This window comes from Gallinula chloropus (genome assembly GCF_964237585.1).
Source record: "Gallinula chloropus genome assembly, chromosome: 2".
NCBI classification, from domain to species: domain Eukaryota; kingdom Metazoa; phylum Chordata; class Aves; order Gruiformes; family Rallidae; genus Gallinula; species Gallinula chloropus.
The window spans coordinates 125,931,950-125,951,597 of NC_140086.1; the positions used below are offsets into that span (position 1 = coordinate 125,931,950).

At 40.4% G+C, this 19,648-nt stretch overlaps 1 protein-coding gene across 1 annotated transcript in view; it reads left to right on the forward strand.

The window, feature by feature from the left end:
- The window catches only part of RFTN1 (raftlin, lipid raft linker 1), a gene marked incomplete at both ends in the record, with an annotated part of 88,339 nt that overhangs the window by 23,481 nt on the left and 45,210 nt on the right, over positions 1 to 19,648 (forward strand). The window contains 2 exons of the mRNA XM_084260451.1: positions 4,492 to 4,678; positions 18,415 to 18,523. Coding sequence (XP_084116577.1) covers positions 4,492 to 4,678; positions 18,415 to 18,523 — 296 coding nt within the window. The remainder of the gene's footprint in view (positions 1 to 4,491; positions 4,679 to 18,414; positions 18,524 to 19,648) is intronic.

Consider the following 19,648-nt stretch of genomic DNA (forward strand, 5'->3'; position numbering starts at 1 on the left):
AAGTGTCCAATTCTGTTGAGTACTGGGGTTGAATGTTGTCTTTAAGCACGGGCTAATAGATGAATCCATGCTTTATTTTGTAAAGCATAATAAACCTTTCTTATTAAGTGTTGAGTTATAGCATCTCAAAGGTAGCCAAATGTTTTGTTTTAACATAGGAAAAAGACAGTTGGTGTAACTTTTCTCTTCATATTTGATCAGGATACATCTATCACTTGAGCACGGGCCATAGTGCTACTGTCAGAGGTCATTTGAGATGCTGTAGTTTGAAGCTGATCGGTGGCTGTTTGGTCTCTGTGGTAGCAACCCTGGATGATTCACTGGGAGGGAAATCTTAACTCCTTAACACAGGAAGAAACAGTTCTCCTCCGTATCTGTCTCCTCAACCATGTTTCTCAGCCTGCTCTCTGTCCCTCAGGATCCCTGTGGCAGACTGCACCACCTTCCTCTGCTTCTCATAAATTGCTTTTTGGAGCTGCAGAGGCAACTCCTTTCAAATACATATGACTCAACCTGTAGATTTTTGTGTCAACTCAATCCTTTTATTGATTTTTCTGTGGCAAGATGGGGACAGTGTGAGTGTTGGGTCAGGTTTTTCCATTAGCAACAAAGAAGACACAAGTCCCTAGACCCAGGAAAGTCACCTTATGGATATCAGTTGTGTAACACAAACTTTCTTTTTGTTTTTAAGGATCTCTAAGCTGTAATATTCTCTATCTAGCTGAGCATTGCTGGAAAGTGTTTTGAGCTTCAATTATCAGTCAGGCAACAAACTAATTTGCCAGGAAATCAGTTCCAAAGCAGCCAGCACTTCTATTTCCACTTTCAGCCTTAGCAAAATTGAAAAACACAGCATCTGTCATTTACAAGTTTCTTACACACTCATCTAGATGTAGACAGAATAAACAAAGAAATCTCTTGAGGTCAGGTTGTGAAGTGCAACAATAAATAAGGAAACATGGAGCAGAATACAAAACTTAGAGCTAACTGCATTTCAAGAGCAACATGGAGGCTGCTAAATGAATTCAGCTTTATCTTTTATAGATACTTATAATAAGCACTGGATTGCACAAGATTTTATTTGGTTTTTCATTTGCTCTTTCACCTTACACAAGTCCCTATGTAAGGTAAGCAACAATTTTGGTTTTCCTTTTTCTTTTGAAAGTGGCATGGTTAGAATTCTCTTCAACATCTAAAACAACAGTGGTAATGGCTTTTACTGTAAGCTGTGTAAGGTTTTCTGAAATGTTAATGCTTTTCTAAGGTACAGTCAGGAAACACCAGTTCAACAACTGCTTTCACAAATTAGGGCATTTTCAAGTAGGTTGAACCTGCAGGTATGTACCTTAAAAATAAGAAAAAAAATTGAAAACTTGTCATTCAACAGTGTGACGTTCTCTTTCAACCTCCCTTTAAAGAGAACTGTGTGATTGTTTGCCTACCATAATGTCCAGGAAGATACTGCAACAAATACCTTACTTGTAAACGATCCAGAGAATGATGAGTAGCAGGGATTTCTGGGGAGGGATTTGCATCACGTGAACAAGTGTGTGTGAGAGTAACATGAATGCACAGCACAGGTCTGTAGGCCCAGGAAGCTCAGGTAGACCTTGTGGGCATCAGTTGTGTAACAGGAGCTGTCTTTTTTTCTTGAAGGATCTCTAGTTTAAGGAGAAATTAGCATCAAACCAAAAAGGTGCATTGACTGTATGGCTTGCAGTGTTTCTGTCCAGAGTCTGTTAAAATTCACCATTTTCATGAGCTGCTCTAGCACTAGACTGATGAGTATGTTTATTGAGATCTGACAGTCTGAGAAGTGCTGTTCACAGCACAGAGGTCAGAACTTAGAATGGCCCTTGCAAACTGAAGGAAAAGTCCCCTCAAATTCAGTAAGAGCAGGGAATTTTGGCCACTGGTAGTTGGAAGGGAAAGAGTTTAACTTTCTTCTTTCAAATGATGTAAATGGAGGTGGGATGTATAATAAACATGAAGGCGTTTTTCCATTCTATAAAGCAGTGATAAGCCTTTTGCTGGATGGCTGTGGTGAGGCTCAGGTACTGTACCTGAAGAAAGATGTGGACCAATTGAAGAGAAGCAGTACAAAGTATTTAGAAATCTAGAATACAAAAGGAAATGGGAAACACTGAAAGGAGTAAGTTTATGTAGTCTACAGAGGGTAAGATTAAGGCATGAGGTGTATGAAGAGCTGTGTAAAATGCTGATGCAGAAAAGAAATATTCTAGTGAGGAAGTAGCAATCTTGAATTTCAGAGGGGGAAATTCAGGCCAGGTGTTAAGAAAAGGTTTTGAATAGTATGAATAGAGAAGTACTGAAAGATGACTTCAGGGGCTCATGGAATATCCGTTACTAAAGGTTTTTTTAAATAGAAATCAGAAAAATTGTGAGAAATAGCTAAACTAGAACTGATCCTGCCTCTAGGTAATAGGATGAACTAGCTGAATGATCCCTCCCAGCTCAATTTTCTATTATCTTTCTTTTTTAATCATCAAGCGCACATCCCAAGACTCCAGCTACATGTGTTTTCACCCTTTCCCCTCGTGTTTAGCTTTTAGGAGGAAGCTGTTGCTCTCCCACATTAATGACTAACCTCCTACTAGCTTTACCAAGGCATCCTCAGAAGAATCCAGATGCCAGATTCACATGCAAGGCAAACATCAGTTTTCTTGGATGATTGTTAAAAGTTGGAGCACCATTACCAGAATTAACATCCCTGAATAGTGTTTAGTCATTCCACTGTATTCAAGTAAAACCCTCATTAAAAAAGGTATTCCAGCTTTCAAATTATCTTAATTAAACTATTTGCTGTGTAGTCTAAAACTGTTGTAGTTTCAGTCACAAGAGGGAAAAACTAGTTCTAACATCTGTGTTTCTTTCCTTAATTTGGTCCCCAGTAGTGTCCAGTAAATAACTACTGGTTTTATTATTTATTATGCATTATTCCTTAGGGAATCTCTTTTTATGATTCTGAAGTGATTTGTATGCTGTTGAGGAAGGTAGACCATTATTCTCTGTCAGTGTACACGTTGCTTGGATTTCTGATTTTTATTTGTGAAAATAATAAGAATTCTGCATCTTACAGTTCTTGGTCAAAAAGTTCCATTATCCCCTTCTGGAGCATGGTCTTATATGAAGAAAAAGCACACCAAGTCTAGCTATTCTATTATTATTTAAATTATTCCTCTTTATTATTGGTTTTGAATATTTATTAGTTTTTTGATAACCTCTTTCATTATTCATAAAGGGTAGCCACACAGTTTGATGAAAAAAGCAGTACAATGAAACCTTATTTTGCATAGTTGGCGTCTCTAATACAAACTGTTCTCCAGTGCTTTTGTTGTTGTTTTTTTTTGGTTTTGGTTTGGGGTGTATTGTGGGTTTTTTTGGTTTTGTTTTTTTTTTTTAAATGAAGACCTGCAAGGTGCTGAGAACCATTGTGTTTCTTGTAGCATCCCTTCTCTATTGGTTTCAGTGGTAGGGAAAACCAGCCAGCACCTCACCACCCTATATGCTCTAGCATGGTTAGGGTGGAATAATAAATATACCCCAAGAGAGATGGAAATGAACAGGCAAAGGTCAGGAAAGGAAGATGTCTTTTCACATAAAATATGAAAAACATTGAAAGAATTACTGATGTAGCGAGAAAGAGAATAGAAGGTTGTTTTAGGTGAATTATGGGATTTTCTGCTGAAACCCACAAGACTCATAGGAAATAAGGGCAGTTGCTGTACTGACTGCAGTATCTGCGTGTACAGCAACTGTCTGACAGGAGCCAGCGTCAGATGCTTCACAGGAAGGTATAACACCCCACAGTAATCAGACTGGTGAAGGATTGTGTTCATGCACTAGGTCTCATCCTCATCTCTAATATGTGTAGGTTTGTTTAAACCCTGAGGTAAAAGGTTTAGTGTCTCATCACAATAGGTATGCATTGCTCTTAGTGTTCTTGTTACCAGTGCACCTGAAAAAGGACTCTTTAGACAGATAGGTAGATATTTGCTCTGAACAGCTTTTTGCATCAGTCACCTTTTAGTCTGATAATACAGCTTCTGTGCAGACAAATGCTTCTGTTTGTTGCTTTTGGATTTGACATATTCTACCTTTATTGATCTCCTTTCCCTTGTTTTATCTTTGACTCTCCTCAACTTGGGTTACTGTGATGACCTACTAAAACTAAAAATATCTTGTGACCGACTGCCTTGTTTTCATTAAACATCTCCCAGACGATGTAGTGAATTTGGCATTTTAATGTGTCTGACTTGTTGTTTAATTGCACCAGTCTCTTCTGTGATACAGGTCCTTTGCCAAGACAGCCTGCTTAAAATGTGAAATACAAGATGGGCCTTAGGAAAGGTCAATTTTTGTGTTAATATTGTAAATCAGTGTGAAGCTTGCTTGACTCTGAAGAGCCTGGATTTTAAAAAACATGATTGTCCAGTGTAGGATTATTGACCAATTTCTTTTTGTTTCCAGCTGAGCTGCCAGGATCATCTGCAATCAAGCTCTCCTCTTTGCGTGATCTTCCAGCTCAGCTGCAAGAATTGTACCAGCAGGGCTTCGTCTTGGCTGCTGTCCACCCTTTCGTGCAACCAACTGATGAGAAAGAGAAAACTCCCCAGGAACAAATCTTCAGGGCTGTGCTTATCAAGAAAACAGAAAGGTAAAGCACTTCCAGTGAACTGGGATAAAAATAGACAATGTGATTTCCTGCTGAGTTTTGACCTACATCAGGAAATTATAGCAGAGTTTACTGTGCAAGACTTGATTTTTTTTTTTTTTTTAATTTTTTTTGTGGGCTTGAATAGGCTTAACATGTTCTTCATGTTTACAATTCATCTGCAGTTTGGCAGACAACTCAGAGAATAACAAGTTGAAATATGCTCTGTATTTTGGGATACGTTGTCATGAGAGGCAAAGAAACAAGCCCTGTGCCTGACAATTTGTGAGGATGGCCCTTGCAAGAGATAAGAATTTACTAGATTAAATTAAGACAGAAGAACTGTTTACTTAGAAAAGGCATATTTTGTGTTCAGTTGGTGAGAGTTAATGCAGTTAATTTGAGAAGTGCAGTATCAATGCATGCTGCTTGAATTTGTCTGTAGACTTGAGGCCCTACTTTCCTCTAAATAAAACAAGTTGTTTTAACTTTTTAGTCTGTGCAAACTCCTTAAGTAAAAAGATGACTTCCTGCTTTGTTCAGGCTCTTACAATGTATTAGGAATATTTTACATAAAGCCTAAAGATGAACAAACAAATGAACAGGAATGCTGTTCTTTGAGTTTAAAAAAAAAATCAGATTTGCTGCTTTTCCTGCCCAGAAGAAAATTAAGATGTTATTTATCATATGTTTATGATTTTTAGCTAATGATTTGAAACATAATTGAATACTATCCAACCACCTAAAACACTGCAGCTTCCTGTGTTGTTGCAGCCATTCTGATGTGCGGTCTTCCCACATGAGTGCATTCCTGCCTCTTACAGTGACCTATAGTTAAGGCTGGGGGACAATCAAACCTCCGTTTACTAATCCTAGTCCTTCTCTTTGTGTGGATGCCTTAAGGAAAGGATGTAACTGTTTTAGACAACCTCTCTATAACTAAAGTAAAACCACCATTCATTTTGCGGGTAGTCAGTCAGTGGCAATTATGGACAGTGCAAATACGCGTAGGCGTTATTATATGTTGACCATTTCACCTTCTGAAATAACTCATTTACCTTGACTTGCTTTTAGTTTTACTAATACAGAATGTCATGCTGGTTTGCCTGATATTATTGTTTAAAGGGTTTCCAGTTTATGGTCAAAACATAAAATGCTTGGTTAAACAGTGGACCTCTTGAGTAATGCTAAGCTAAGCTTGCCTGGTTTTGGACCATTGTTTTCCTTGCCTACCGAATACCCCACCTGCAAATAATCAAAGTATTTAGACGCTTCTTAAGTAAGTGCTTAAGCTCTTCTGCTGGATTAGGGTCCAAGGGTTCAGCATCTTCTGGTTCTGAACTGTGAAGACACATCAGAGAAAGGCAGTATCCATCTTGGCAGAGCGATATGGTCTTCAAGCCAGAGCACTCAGTGTGTCCTTGCTGTCTCGTACTGTATCCAGTAGTTTACATCTGTGCAGAATGATTGTAAAAGGATACAAAATCTTAATTGCCTGCTCACTCACTTGGGTGCCAGTGTTTCACACGCTTTAGACAGCTGTAAATGACTGTACAAAATTGAAGACAGTAGAGAGTCTTGAACCAATTATACTTGCTTTTACATTCACACTCCATTTCTTTGCATTCCCTTATCTGTCATTCCTGACTGCCTAGGGAAGTGGAAGAGACTTTGTGCAGTGGGGGAAAAACAGACAAATGCCAGAAAGGGAAATGACATCAGTTTGGTGTTTCATGTAGTTTCAGTGTTCCTGAGGTTGGCTGAGAGTAAGGGAGAAGCTGCTTCCATAGGTGTGTGGGTGCAACGAACGTTTGCATTGCCAACCGCAATGAAGAGATGGGTGTTGCACAGACTTCAGATGATTGTGGCCTCCATAGAGACCAGCTACGTTTGAGCTGTGAGTTTATCCCATTCCTCTAACAGCTGGTGAGAAAAAATACGTGACAGCAGGGAAAAAAAGACATGCTGTTAACTTTTTTAATTAACCTTTCTCATTAACACTGCTGGTAAAGAATAAATGATACTTTTTTCACTCGTGACTATCAGGTCTCTACATAAAACAGTTGAACTCTTGGGTAGAAGTTAGAATCTCCTTAAGATATTTGTTGATCAGGTGATCAACAGTTGTTGATCTGTCATAAGATTTTAGGAGTATAAGTAGTCCAACTACAGATGTTGGATCGTTAGTAACATCATTTATGCTCCAAAGTACGAAGTAACCCCCTGCTGTTTTCTGTAAGGGTGGTGCCAGCCATTCACAGGGAGCCAAGGAGCTGTGGAAAGCTCTGTACCTTTGTCTGGGCATCCCGGGCGTGTTCTATAAAATACCTGAGGCTACAGAGCTCCTTTCTTTCTGCAGGTGTTTCGCCACAGATGGCTCCAACACTACACGCTTTCTCTTGTCAGTTGTCTGGCAGATACCGGGTTCAGATTTTCACCTTGCTATTTTTGTTGCCTGACTGAAACAGAAATGAAATTCTTCTATTAGTGCCTTTTGGATGCAGTAATGGCAATGCTGTGTATGCAGGGACAGAGGTGAACACTTGAGTTAGTCTTCAATCAGTGTTGCATGTTTCTATGCCAGTTTTATGTTTTAAAATTAATGCCGTTGACTCACATTCGAGGGCTTCATTTTACAACGTTGGCTCTCCAAAGGTAGGAAGAGGCTATACTAGCTGCAGCAGGTGATGTGCTGGTGTTCTCAGTGCCTTAATTTGTTCAAGATTAAAATGGTAAGGATAGTGTTTATACATGTTGTGCACTGAAACTCACAGGAAAAGTACCTATTAGTGTTATTCCTCCTACTTTGCCATTGTCCTGGAGTTCTAAAATCATAGAATAATAGAATATACCGAGTTGGAAGAGACCCATATGGATCACTGGGTCCTACAATGTGAATTTGCAGTGTCATTGTATGTTTAAGGTGACTTTTTAAAAAAAGTCGCTATGATAGTTTTGTGTTTAAACGGTGCTGATCTCTCTGTGGCTTTATTATTTTAGTTATCTAATCATTTCTAGTAAGGAAGTAGCAGTCCTGCTCCAGGACATTTGAGGAAACACATTCTTCACATATATGGAAACTGTAAATGTTGAGAAGCAAGGTTTGTCCCTTGTTAATGTTAGGGAGAATGTGAAAGTAAGGACAAGTTTTATTTATTTTAGATCAATACAATTGATTGCAGTGCAAAAAGTGTCATATTCAGTTAAAGTAAAGCACAGGGCTTCAAGGTAGTCTACCAAGTAGCTGATGGATGCTCATTGTTCTAACTAAATTAAAGTAATAAATTTAAATATTTCTGTAGCACCTAATCATGTTGTACACACTAGCCAGTTGATTGAAAATGGTTTGGAAACTGGATAGAGTCAGATAAAGGAATAATAATTTTAATGTTCCTGTGAATACTCTGTATCTCTCTTTCTTTGATTTTCAGTGGACTTCTTAATTAAAAAGCAGTTGACTCTTTTACTGCCTGTGCTGACTTCTAAGATACGTGGGCTTCTTGGAGAAGGCATATTGTAAAAATACACAAAGAAAAATCTTCAAGGCCAGGTTTTTACAGTTTTTTTTGCTGAATGTGGGGAAAGCTCCAGGTGTGAAGTGTAGCCTGGCCTGCTGGTTCGCATTGATTCACACTTAAGAAAAGTTGATTCACACTGATTTACACTTGGAAGAGAAGAATCTCAGGAAAAGGGATGTATGGTGGTTGGTACCCTGGAAAGCGTGAACGTGTGATAGGGTATCTCTCCTGGTGGAAGGGGCAGGGGAAGGGTGGCTCTGGCTAACCAAGGTAAGAAGAGTAGCATGCATGTTGCTTGCTTGCCTTCTGCCAAGGAACAGAGATGGCTAGTTCTTTGTGTGTGTAACAGCCTTTCTCTCTTTGCCCTTTTATTTCTGTACTCACTAGTTTTTAATGTAACAATATCTGTTTAGGTGTCTTGTGCATGTTACTGTTTCCGACAGCTTGTAGTTGTTGCAGATAACCTGTTGCCTTCAGAGAGTCAGCCCCTGAACAAAATCATAACAAAACCATAGGACAAAGCTGCTTTAATTTATTCCCAGCTCCCAGTAGTGTGACACCCCTGTCTGGCATCTTTCAAACTTCAATGTCAATGAAAGGGTGTTAATTTCCCTTTCTAAATGCTGTGCACCAGAAAACAAGCTCCATTCTCTTCTACTAGTAACAATACATGGCTCAGGCTTATAAAAACTCTCTGCCTACAGTAGTTTTGATGCGTTTGCAGGTGCTTCATTTCACCACTGTAGAGTGGAGCAGAGGATATAAATTGAATTCCAGAGAGGTCTTTCTCTTGGTTGTTCCATCTGTTTTAGGACATACCCTTCTACAGGGTCTGCCTCCAATCAGTAAAGTAGGGAAAACCTTGCCATGTAGAAATAGACTAAGTAGTATAATTCAAGAGAAAAATTCTGGAGTGGACTTCTGTGTTTACCTTTAACAATTTTGCAGCTGTTTTCCCTTTCTGTAAAATAATGGTGTCAGGTGTTCTAGTAATTCACTTGATGAGATGATGCTATTTCTGTCACTTTCCTACATCCATGAATCCTGATGAAATACAAACTTTCATCACTGTGACACAGTAATTCTGTTTATCTGCAAAGGAATTTAACAGACTCAGCTCAAAAGTTTAATAGTAAACAAGGATTTTTACAGGTGTCTGTTTTCTTCTTTGTGGGTTTTTTTGGGTTCTCCCACCCCTCCCCCCGGTATGCAGCATTAATTCTGAGTGATTTTAATTAATGTCATGTTCTGATCAGAGATTGTGGTGGGTTGACCCAGGCTGGAGGCCAGGTGCCAACCAAAGCTGTTCTATCACTCCCCTTCTTAGCTGGACAAAGCAGAGAAAATATAATGAAAGGTTCATGGGTCAACATAAGGACAATTACCAGCACAGGCAAATCAGACTCTACTGGGGAAAATGAGTTTAATTTTTTACCAATTAAATCAGAATAGGATAAAGAGAAGAAAAAAAAAACCACCCAGTTTTTCTATCTCCTCCCTTCCAGCAGTGCAGGGGGTATAAGGAATGGAGGTTGTGGTCAGCTCATTACCTGTTGTGTGTGCTGCTCCTTCCTCCTGAGGAGGAAGACTCCTCACACTCTCCCCCTGCTCCAGTGTCGGGTCCCTGTTACAGTCCTCCATGAACTTGTCCAACGTGAGCCCTTCCCATGGGGAGTTCTTAACTGCTCCAGTGGGTCCCTTCCGTGGGCTACTGGCCTTTAGGACCAGACTGCTCCAGTGTGGGTCCCCCACCGGGTCACAACTCCTGCCAGCATACCTGCTCTGCTGTGGGCTCCTCTCTTGACAGTGCCACAGGTCCTGCTAGGAGCCTGCTCCATCATGGTATTCCCATGGGGTCACAGCCTCCTTTGGGTGCATCCACCTGCTCTGGTGTGGGGTCTTCCATTGGCTGCAGGGGGACAGCCTATTTCACCAGGGTCTTTTTTATGGGCTGCAGGGGAGTGTCTGCCCCAGTGCCTGTACTACTTCCCCCTCCTCCTTCATTCACCTTGACGCTGTTCGTCTCACATATTCTCACTCCTCTCTCTGCCTATAACTGCTCTTGGTATTTCTTTTTTTTCCTTCTAAAGTATGTTATCCCAGAGGAGCTACCACTGTCACTCATGTTGGGCATGGGCGATATGGACATGCTCTGTTGGGCATGGGGGAAGCTTCTGGCAGCTTCTCTCAGAAGCCATCCCTGCAGCCCCTCACTACCAAAACATTGCCACACGAACCCAGTATGTAGATATAGCAAAGGCTTTGCATCCTCTGTGTCAGTTAAGGTCTGGATGTAGAAAATGGATTTATAGAAAGTCTGGATTTATAGAAAATGTAGGCAGCATGATGTAAATGCAAAAGATTGAAATGGCTTAAACAAGACAGTTGTCATTGTGTTGTTTCTTTGATGCTATGTTTGCATTTCCAGTTGTCATATTTGCTTAATTATGTTGACTGAAGGGGAAATACAGATTTTTCACACCTGAAAGACCAACTCTTTCACTGTATTTCTCAGTCATGCTAAACTACCTTTCTAATAGTGGTGAACATCCATTCTCATGACAGAAAGGAAAACTGTATTATACCAAGGAACTGATGAAGTATGAAGAGGCATAATTATGTTGGGAAGAAGCGGCAGCCTGTGGAAGCGTTATGCTTTGTGAAATCTTGGTTTGGTCTTCTGGCGTTTGGATTTACACATTTGCCTTCCAAAGGCAAAGGAAAATGTTTCTTAAAGCATTTCATCAGACACAACTAAGGACAGTTCATTACATTTCTGATTCTTAGCTGTTTGAGACACCTTCTAGTCCCCAAAAGCTTTTCTTCTCTTTAGTTCTCCTTGATAGGCACTAGAAACAGAAAGTTCTTGCTCCGACTTTGTGTAGAATTCAGTGGAGAGAGCCTTGAGCCATGGCTAAGTGCCTCTGCCTGACAAGCCTGCCTGAGTTTCTGTGGATATTTCTACATTTTCCATGTGAAAATTTTTCATGCAACTTTTGACCTTCAGTGGCACATCCCTGTATAAAACGTGCACAGTGGTCTTGAGCTTTCCTGGAGCAAAACTTGACAAAACCACACCTTGCTCCCTCCTTGATGTCATCAGTGAAGATGTTAAAGATGACAGGTCTCAGGTTGCAGACCCCTGGGTGTGGTTGCCACTTGTCACTGGCCTGCAGACAGGGCTTCACAGTTAACCATGGAACTGTTTTTACTCATCTGGTTTCCAGACTGTAGCACAGAAACGTGCATACAAGAATGGTGTGAGAGCCAGTGCCAAACCTCTTGCTAAAACTGCCGATCAGCAACAGCCGCTGCTCTCCTTCAACTTGCTCACGAACCCACTCATTTCAACACCAGAAGCAATTGTGTTGGTCAAATATGATTTACCCTTGCTGCATCCACATGATTGGTCCCAACCCTCCTCTCCGTGGGCCCTAAAATGAGCTACCAAAGATCTTTGCAGAAATACAGTGTCTTCAGTCAAAGGAGTTTTGCAATGATACAGTCTGACAGAAAATACCAATTAGCTCCTGCAGTGCTTCTGTGCTCACTTCAGTTCATAGAATCATAGAATGGCATGGGTTGGAAGGGACTCCAAGGGTCATAGAGCTCCAACCCCCCTGCCACAGGCAGGGCCACCAACCTCCAGGCTTGGATCTACACAAGGCTGCCCAGGTCCCCATCTAACCTGGCCTTGAACACCTCCAGGGACGGGGCATCCACCACCTCTCTGGGCAGCCTGTTCCAGCACCTCACCACTCTGTAAAAAAACTTCCCCCTAATATCTAATCTAAACCTTCCCTCCTTCAGCTTTAATCCATTCCCCCTTGTCCTGCCATTATCTACCCTTTGAAAAAGTTGATTCCCCTCCTGCTTGTATGTTCCCTTCAGGTACTGGAAGGCTGCAATGAGGTTCCCCCACAGCCTTCTCTTCTCCAGGCTGAACAAGCCCAGCTCCCCCAGCCTCTCTTCATAGGGGAGGTGCTCCAGCCCTCTAATCATCTTTGTGGCCCTCCTCTGAACCCTGGAGAGTGGATATTTTCCATTGGTACAATGTATTTTTAATTTAAATGTAAATGCCTGTGTATGTGCATGTATGTGCATCTCTTCAGTTTTTCAAGTAGGATTTCAGCTTGAAGATGGCAACTGCCTGACCTGGCCTTCATGAGCATGAGGATCAAACACGTTTTGTGTGCAAATGCAGTGTGTGTTGTTGCTCTCAGCAGGCTGACTTCAGCTTGCTGAAAAAATAATATTTATTCCATGCCCAAGAGTCAACAGATACCTTCCTTTAGCTCAAGGGACAATGGTTTGAGATTTTTAAAGGTCGGTATTTGATTCAAGTTCAAAGAAATACACGTTTCCTCACAACAACTTTTGACATTGACCCAAAATAAATGTTCTTTCATCTGTGTTACAAACACTCGACATTAAAGATGGGTGTGTATCCATACATGCCTGAATTTTCACAAGAAACTCTATATGCTGTCATGAAAAAGAGTTTATACATTTTACTAGCAAATAATATATATTCCAATGATAAGGTTTCCTATATAAGAAAATTCCTTCTACAGAAAATGTTTAGGTAATAAGGATAAAGCTGTGTCATGTGGATTAGAGTTGCGGCTGTTATGATACAAAATTCCTGCTTTTATTTTTGTAAAAAATGGTGTGTTTGTTGGGTGGGTCATCCTAAAACCTGTGAGGTTTTAATTGCTGCCTTCTTGCTTTTCTAGTTTTGCTAGATTTTTTTTACCTGGAATGGTACAGATGCCAACTACTCATGTTAATCACTCTGCTGGGGTTTTATGGTTTTTTGTAGTGTAGGTCAGTTTGTCATGAAAGTAGAGGTATATTTTGAACTGTAGAGATATTCCTGTGTAGTGGAAAAATCTCAGCACTGCACTTGTATTCCCAGTATCGTCTTAATCAAATAGTCATTTTAGAGTGTCTGCACAGCTTATGAGTGTGCTTTCAGCTTTCCAAATCTATGGGCATGGAGAACTTCAGGAAGATTGGGACCAAATGTTAGGTCCCTCATTTTATTCTTGTGTCTGGAAAGGATTGGAAATCAAGTTTGTAACAGACACCGAGTTGTCAGCTTTAATAGTTACTGTGTAAGTTACTGGTGCTCTGCAGCTGGTAATGGTTTATCTACCATGAAATGGTGCTTAACTGCAAACAGCTGTACAGGAAATGACAGCCTACTGAAACAACCATCATAAAATATTTTTGGCCAGTGAACTTCCGATTATAAGTGGAAATCTTATTTATTCTATGTATTTTCTTCTTTAGTGACACCAGAGGTCCTGTTTAGGATGCGAGATGTCACTCTTCTTAAGACAGTGGTCTTCAGCCTTTAACATACGAGTATTGCTTGAGGGTACCCTCCACCCCCGGTGGGTTGCAAACACTGGCCCTTGGCAAAGCGCCATGTGGGCTACAATTCCTTCTCAGCTCTTTGCCACTCCCTGGTTAAGTGTGTTGATGGTGGTCACTGAGAGTACCTACAGTGACAGAGAAATCCTCCTTTGAGAAAACTGATGAACAATGAGATCTAGAATGAAGAACCAAAACCAAATGAAAGCCTGGGGTGTTTAAGATACATTGAAATTTCTGGTCAGTCTCTGTGGTTATCCTCTCCTGGGGTGATGGGCAGGAGACTGTCCTTCCCCACTACAGGTGAAGTGATGGAGTTGTTCACACTGGTGCTTCTGTTCCCTCACAGGTTAACCACAAAATGTCTTATAGTGAGTACAAGGTGTAGTCATGAGTTGGGGTATATCAGCTTCTCCCGTTCATCTTAGCTTCTGAGAAGGGTACAGTCTTACTGTATCTAGGTGTGCTTCTTTCAGGGCTGGGCCATTTATAATTAACCTATAGATGTTTGCAGGGAAAGAAAGGAGGAAGATTTAGTTTTCCAACCTAGAAAGAGAAGAGGAAGAAATTGTTGATTGTCCATCCGGAAGAAGAGGGAGATCTTTCAAACTGTTTGGCCTTGCACATTTTCTTTTGGACTAAACCAATCTCGGCATTTCTCTTTTGCTTTCTGCTGAGAAATACTTTATAATGGGAAAGTAGAAATTATCTTTACATAAACCCATTAATTATGAAATAGTTTTACTTTAGTTTTAAGATATTTTACGCATTAGATTCCCAGTACCTTCCTGGGCTATAAGCCTGGTAAGAGACTCAGGAGTATGTATTATTGGGCTATTTTTGAAATAACTGACATCAGTCTTTGTTCAGAAGATAACAGGGCAATGCAAGTGCGGGGACAAGGCTGAAGTCAGGGTACTTGAGCTCTGCTTTTGATTTTTCCTCTGACATCTGTGATCTTGATGGATGTATTTTGTGGGTCTTAATTCATAGTCTGTAATGAAAGTGGTCCTAAATGTTTAGTGTTCCACTAAATGAATGAAACTCAAAATACAATAATTTCTCTTGAGGATAGAATTTTCTATACCTGTATACAGCAACAATATCCACAGATTCACAGAACGGTCAGGGTTTGAAGGGACCTCTGGAGATCATCTTGTCCAACCCATCTGATAAAGCAAGGTCACCTAGGGCAGGTTGCACAGGGTTGAGTCAAGGCAGGTTTTGAATGTCTCCAGAGAAGCAGATTCTGTAACCTTTCTGGGCAGCCTGTTCCAGTGCTCTGTCTCCCTCAGAATAAAGAAGTTTTTCCTTACATTGAGGTTGAACTTCCAGTGTTCCGTTCAAAGAGTTTAACAGGAGACTTTTATGATATTTATGAAATGCAATTTATTGTAGAGGCTGGAAAGAATTTCTTGCCCACATGAATTTTCTTAGAACATTATTTGTGAAATCTACAGCTATTTATTATTTTAATGTAAAAAGCTCTGGCTTTTGTATAATGTGTATGGTTTTGAAAGAATAATAGGCTCTTAAATGTTTCCTAAAAAGGTGAAAGCTACCAGTATAGCTAAAGACTTGCCTTCAGCATATGTGGACATACTTTACTTGAAGGCATGGAAAAACACTATTTGGTAATACAGAGTGTTTCTGTTGGAAGATATTAACTAAAGATTTTATGGTCTTTAGTAAGATCTGTTATGTGTGTTCTGTAAAATAATGTTCCTAACAGAGTGCAATGGTATTTGATGAAATTTCTGTCTTGAGCTTTAGTGCAGAGGTAGCTCCAAGACTCTTAGAGGAAGAATTCGCTGTCTCCTGTTTACAAGCAGCAAGTGTATTTCAAAGTAAGTGCTTGTTAAAGGAGGGAAAATAAACAGGTTATTTTAAGCAGCTGCAGTAAGAATCACTCTGTTTTTATGGACGTAATGTGTATGTCAACTCATACTCTTTTCAAAGAAGTTGGAAGTAAGTACTGCAAAACTTGCTGAAGATCAGAGTCCAGGGAGTTGTAGAGGGTGAGGAGAGGAATTAGGAGGAAGAGGTTCAAGGGCAGACTTCCCTCTTTATACATGCCCATAAACCTCGTCGATATATGAGGTTGAAAAGACTTTGGTTTTACAGACAGTGACTTCAAACATGAAAACACAGTGTTTCTCACTATTTTTGTGCTAGCAAGGTTTTATGTTTGTCACATGAAGTCTTTACAGAGGTGCCAGATTTGTGTGGAGACCTCAACAGGGACTAGTGAAAGAATGGGCACAAGGTTACCTCTGGGTTTGTCCTGTTCTGAATCTGTTAAACCATAGAAGCACAGAATAGTTTGGGTTGGAAAGGATCTTTAAAGGTCATCTAATCTACCCCCATGCTGCAATGAGCAGGGAGATCTTCAACTAGATCAGGTTGCTCAGAGCCCCATCTAGCCTGACCTTGAGCGGTCAAGGTCGGGGATGGGGCATCTACCACCTCCCTGGGCAATCTGTTCCAGTGTTTCTTCACCCTTGTTGTAAAAAATTTCTTCCTTATATCTGGTCATATGCTTGGTGTCATATGCATGTAAATAAGCCTGGGTAGTGTGGCACATACTTAATTTTGGGGGTTTGGTATCTTAACTTTGGATTTGAGTTGTATTATTTCACACCCTCCAGGCCAGGAGAACGGCTTCCTCAGCAAGGCTGGAAGGGGACTGTGGTGAGTGCAGTGAGTTGTTGCCTCATCAATGGAAGTGTTTGGTCCCCATGTTTGTAGAGGCTTGATGTTGTCCCCCCAAAAATGGGATTGGTTGTCTAAAAAGTCCTTAGTTCTTTGCTGCCCGTTGGTAGTAACCCACTTCTGGTTTGTTACTATATAACCACTAAAGCCCTAGAGATTTGTGTTTACTGTGTTTGGTGTTGTATGGACTTCGCATTGCAATGTCAAGTGGTATTTTTGAGAGATCTAGCTCATACTCATCTCTCTCTTGAACATTGCTAGATAATATCAGTACTACATTTCATATTCAGATTTTAGAAAAAAATAGAGGTATAACAGTACGTACTCTAGCCTGGAGACTTTCTTAAGTTTATTTTTATGTTCTTGAATTCATTGAGTTTATCTGTGGCAGAAAATCTGCACAGAATATATTAGTTTAGCTGGGACTTTATCTAGAAGAGCAAACCCAGTTGTCTGCAGTTCATGTGTTGCCCTTCACAAAACTTTCTTTTTTTTTTCCTTGACAAATTTTCTCTTTCTGCTTAAATGAATTTCTGTATGCCTGTTACAGAGAAGTAGAACACTTTTAGTCCTCCAATAATGATTTCTGTCAGTCCTGTAAAGATGGTTGGAGAGTTTCCATGCGCGCCAGTGGTTTATTAAAATTTTTATCTGGAGTCAAGAACCGAGTGGGACCACAAGTTAAGAGAAGAACCTAGGAGGGAGCACTAAAACAAGTAGGGGAAGGGCTTCAGTGTTTCCAAACCATAGTTTGGTCCTGCCTGTCCCACGGATAAGTGCGGTTTGAGAAGAGAACTGAGAGTATATCATGCATGAAGGTGGGAGGATCAAGTACAAAACATAATGTCATGTGATGCTTCAGAAAATTTCTGCAGTATTGCCTAGGAAACACACTGCCAGTTTGGAGTCAGCAGCCTACGCATCTCGTGGCTCCGTGTAACTGTTAGCAGCGCGGGAAAGCCCCTGGGACCATCTGTAGCTGAAGTGTGTTTTACATGTCACACAATCTTAGTCCCCAGAACAGGGCGTTTATGCAGACTTGCTGTTGCAAGCGTAACAAGTCTGCAAAAGGTCCTTGTTCCGTTGTTTCGCTGCTTCTTCAGCAGGCTTGATTCAAACTTCCGCACCTTTCCTCCTGTCCTGTAGGTACCCCGTGCATCAGGGGACCGCTGGCTGGGGTTAGTTAGTTAGTTACTTCAAACTAGATCTTTTGATTCTCCATATGGGATGTTAAGAGAACTGCTTTGTTACTACTAGCTTTCATTTTTGTACATTTGTCCATGTGTTCTCCGAAATAGCTGATAAAACAAACGATTTTCTTGATTTCTTCAGCTGATCAGCTTTATCAGTTTCCTTTCACGGGAGTCCAGCGCAGCTGAACGCTGCCTTCCCCAGAGCACTGCTTTGCAGCACGTGCTGACGGGCTGGTTCTCACAGTCATTCAAGATAACTCCCAAACTTCCCCTTGGCATATTTTGACCGATAGCATGTTGCCACAGCACTGATCTGTTCAGCAGTGTAGATGGCAGATGCCATACGGTTTGAATTATTTTAGGAGTTGGTGTCTTCTGAAAGACAAGGAATTTTGCACACAGCTTTATATTTCTCAACAACGAAGCATAAGGTAAGACTGAAGGGTAGACTACTTTGGTTAGCCCCTGATTTTAAAATGTTGACTTAGAATTGTGGTAGATAAGCGAAGGGATTCCTTTAATGATGGTCCGTGAAACACAGCTTACGTCCGGCTGCCCTGTGGGGCCCAGAGAATCTCTCAGCCCCTTGTGTTGGAACCTGCTTTCTGCATATTCTGCGTATGTACCTGTACATCTCCTTGGTGTTGGCCTTAGGGGCCAGACTGGAAAAGTGTTTCTTGGACAGGTAAAGAAATTTGGAAGTCCTCAAGGCATTCCATCATCCCCAGTTACTGGTGTGATTTCCTTCTCCAGCAAGTAGATAAGATGTTGTAGCTGCCACTTGTCAGAACTGTTCTGAGTTCAATGGAGTGAATGTGATGGAATCAAGTTTTGGTTTGAAAGCTAGCTCTCCAGGGGAAATATTTATACAGGGGATGTCTTGGCATCCAGTATTAAGAACAGAAATTAATTCATTTTTTTCTGTCCTTCTCTTTAGGTCTTCCAAAGGTGACATCCAAAGTAAAGGATATGTCTTGGAAATAGAGTGCTGCTCCTCTTTAAACCAACTTTCAGACAAAAAGGAAATACCTGATTTCGTTAAGAAAGTGAGTAAAAAAAAAAAAAAGGCAAGACCTGAAACACATCCTGCTTTTATGCTTTTATTTGCTCTATAATTACTGCTTCTAGTTCCATCAGTCTGACTGTAGGAATACATTATGTAGTTGAAACACTGCACTAGGATTTGTTGTTTTGTAATTTTGTGTGTCTGAATGGCAGTTACACTTATTTAGAGAAACAAATGTTATCATATTATTATGAGAAAATAATTTGTAATATTACAGGAGAGTGACCTCTTACAGATGATACTAAGTTACCAATACCAAGACAGTCCAATAACGGTGTAAACATTTTAAGTTGAAAAAATGTATGTAATTTCCATTTTAGTGTCTGAATAGCCTGTTGGATAGTTCTGCAGCTAAAAAGCCTAGTAACCCCTGGAATCCTCCAGATTATTTAAATTCTGTTTCACTCTCACTTTATGTTAGCAGTTGGTGATGGTACTGGTCACCTAAATACCTCTGTCATCCAGAATAGTGTTGCTTTCAATAAGCTTTCACATATACTGGGGCACTTGAAAAGAACCCTACAATTCTTTATTTGTTGCAGCCTTCTTAAAATAATTTAAATAATTGTTGATGCTGTAATACTCTGCCAGACTGGAAATTAGCAGGTTGTGTCCATTTTAGTGAAGACAGATTCATTGTGCATGTTTCAAATTTTGCAGCATCTGTTGTGTCCTATTGCACGTTATAAAAACTAGCATTAAATACTATATTTACTGAGCCACATGGTGTAAGAATAGCATGAATAGGCACACTCCCCTTGATATAATACATTTTGTGGTGCTAATAGTTAAGAAAAATTTGTAGAATAAATTTCAGCACAGGCTGTATGAGCTTGACAGGGACTCAGCGTGACAGACTGCGCTCATGTTCAGTCTTTCCTTTTTACTATGAATTGTAAAAGCTGGATTATGAATAATACAGCTATGACTTGCTGATCCTCGTCGTCATTATACTTAAAGATCTATAGATTTTGGCGTCAGAACTGAAGTTTTCTGCACATGTACCGATACTGAAAACTTTTGAGTCCAGATTTCATTTCAGGGTTCATTGTGTTTGTGCACTCTTATTCTGACATCATCTTCAGTTCTTTCGGTCGATTCACGC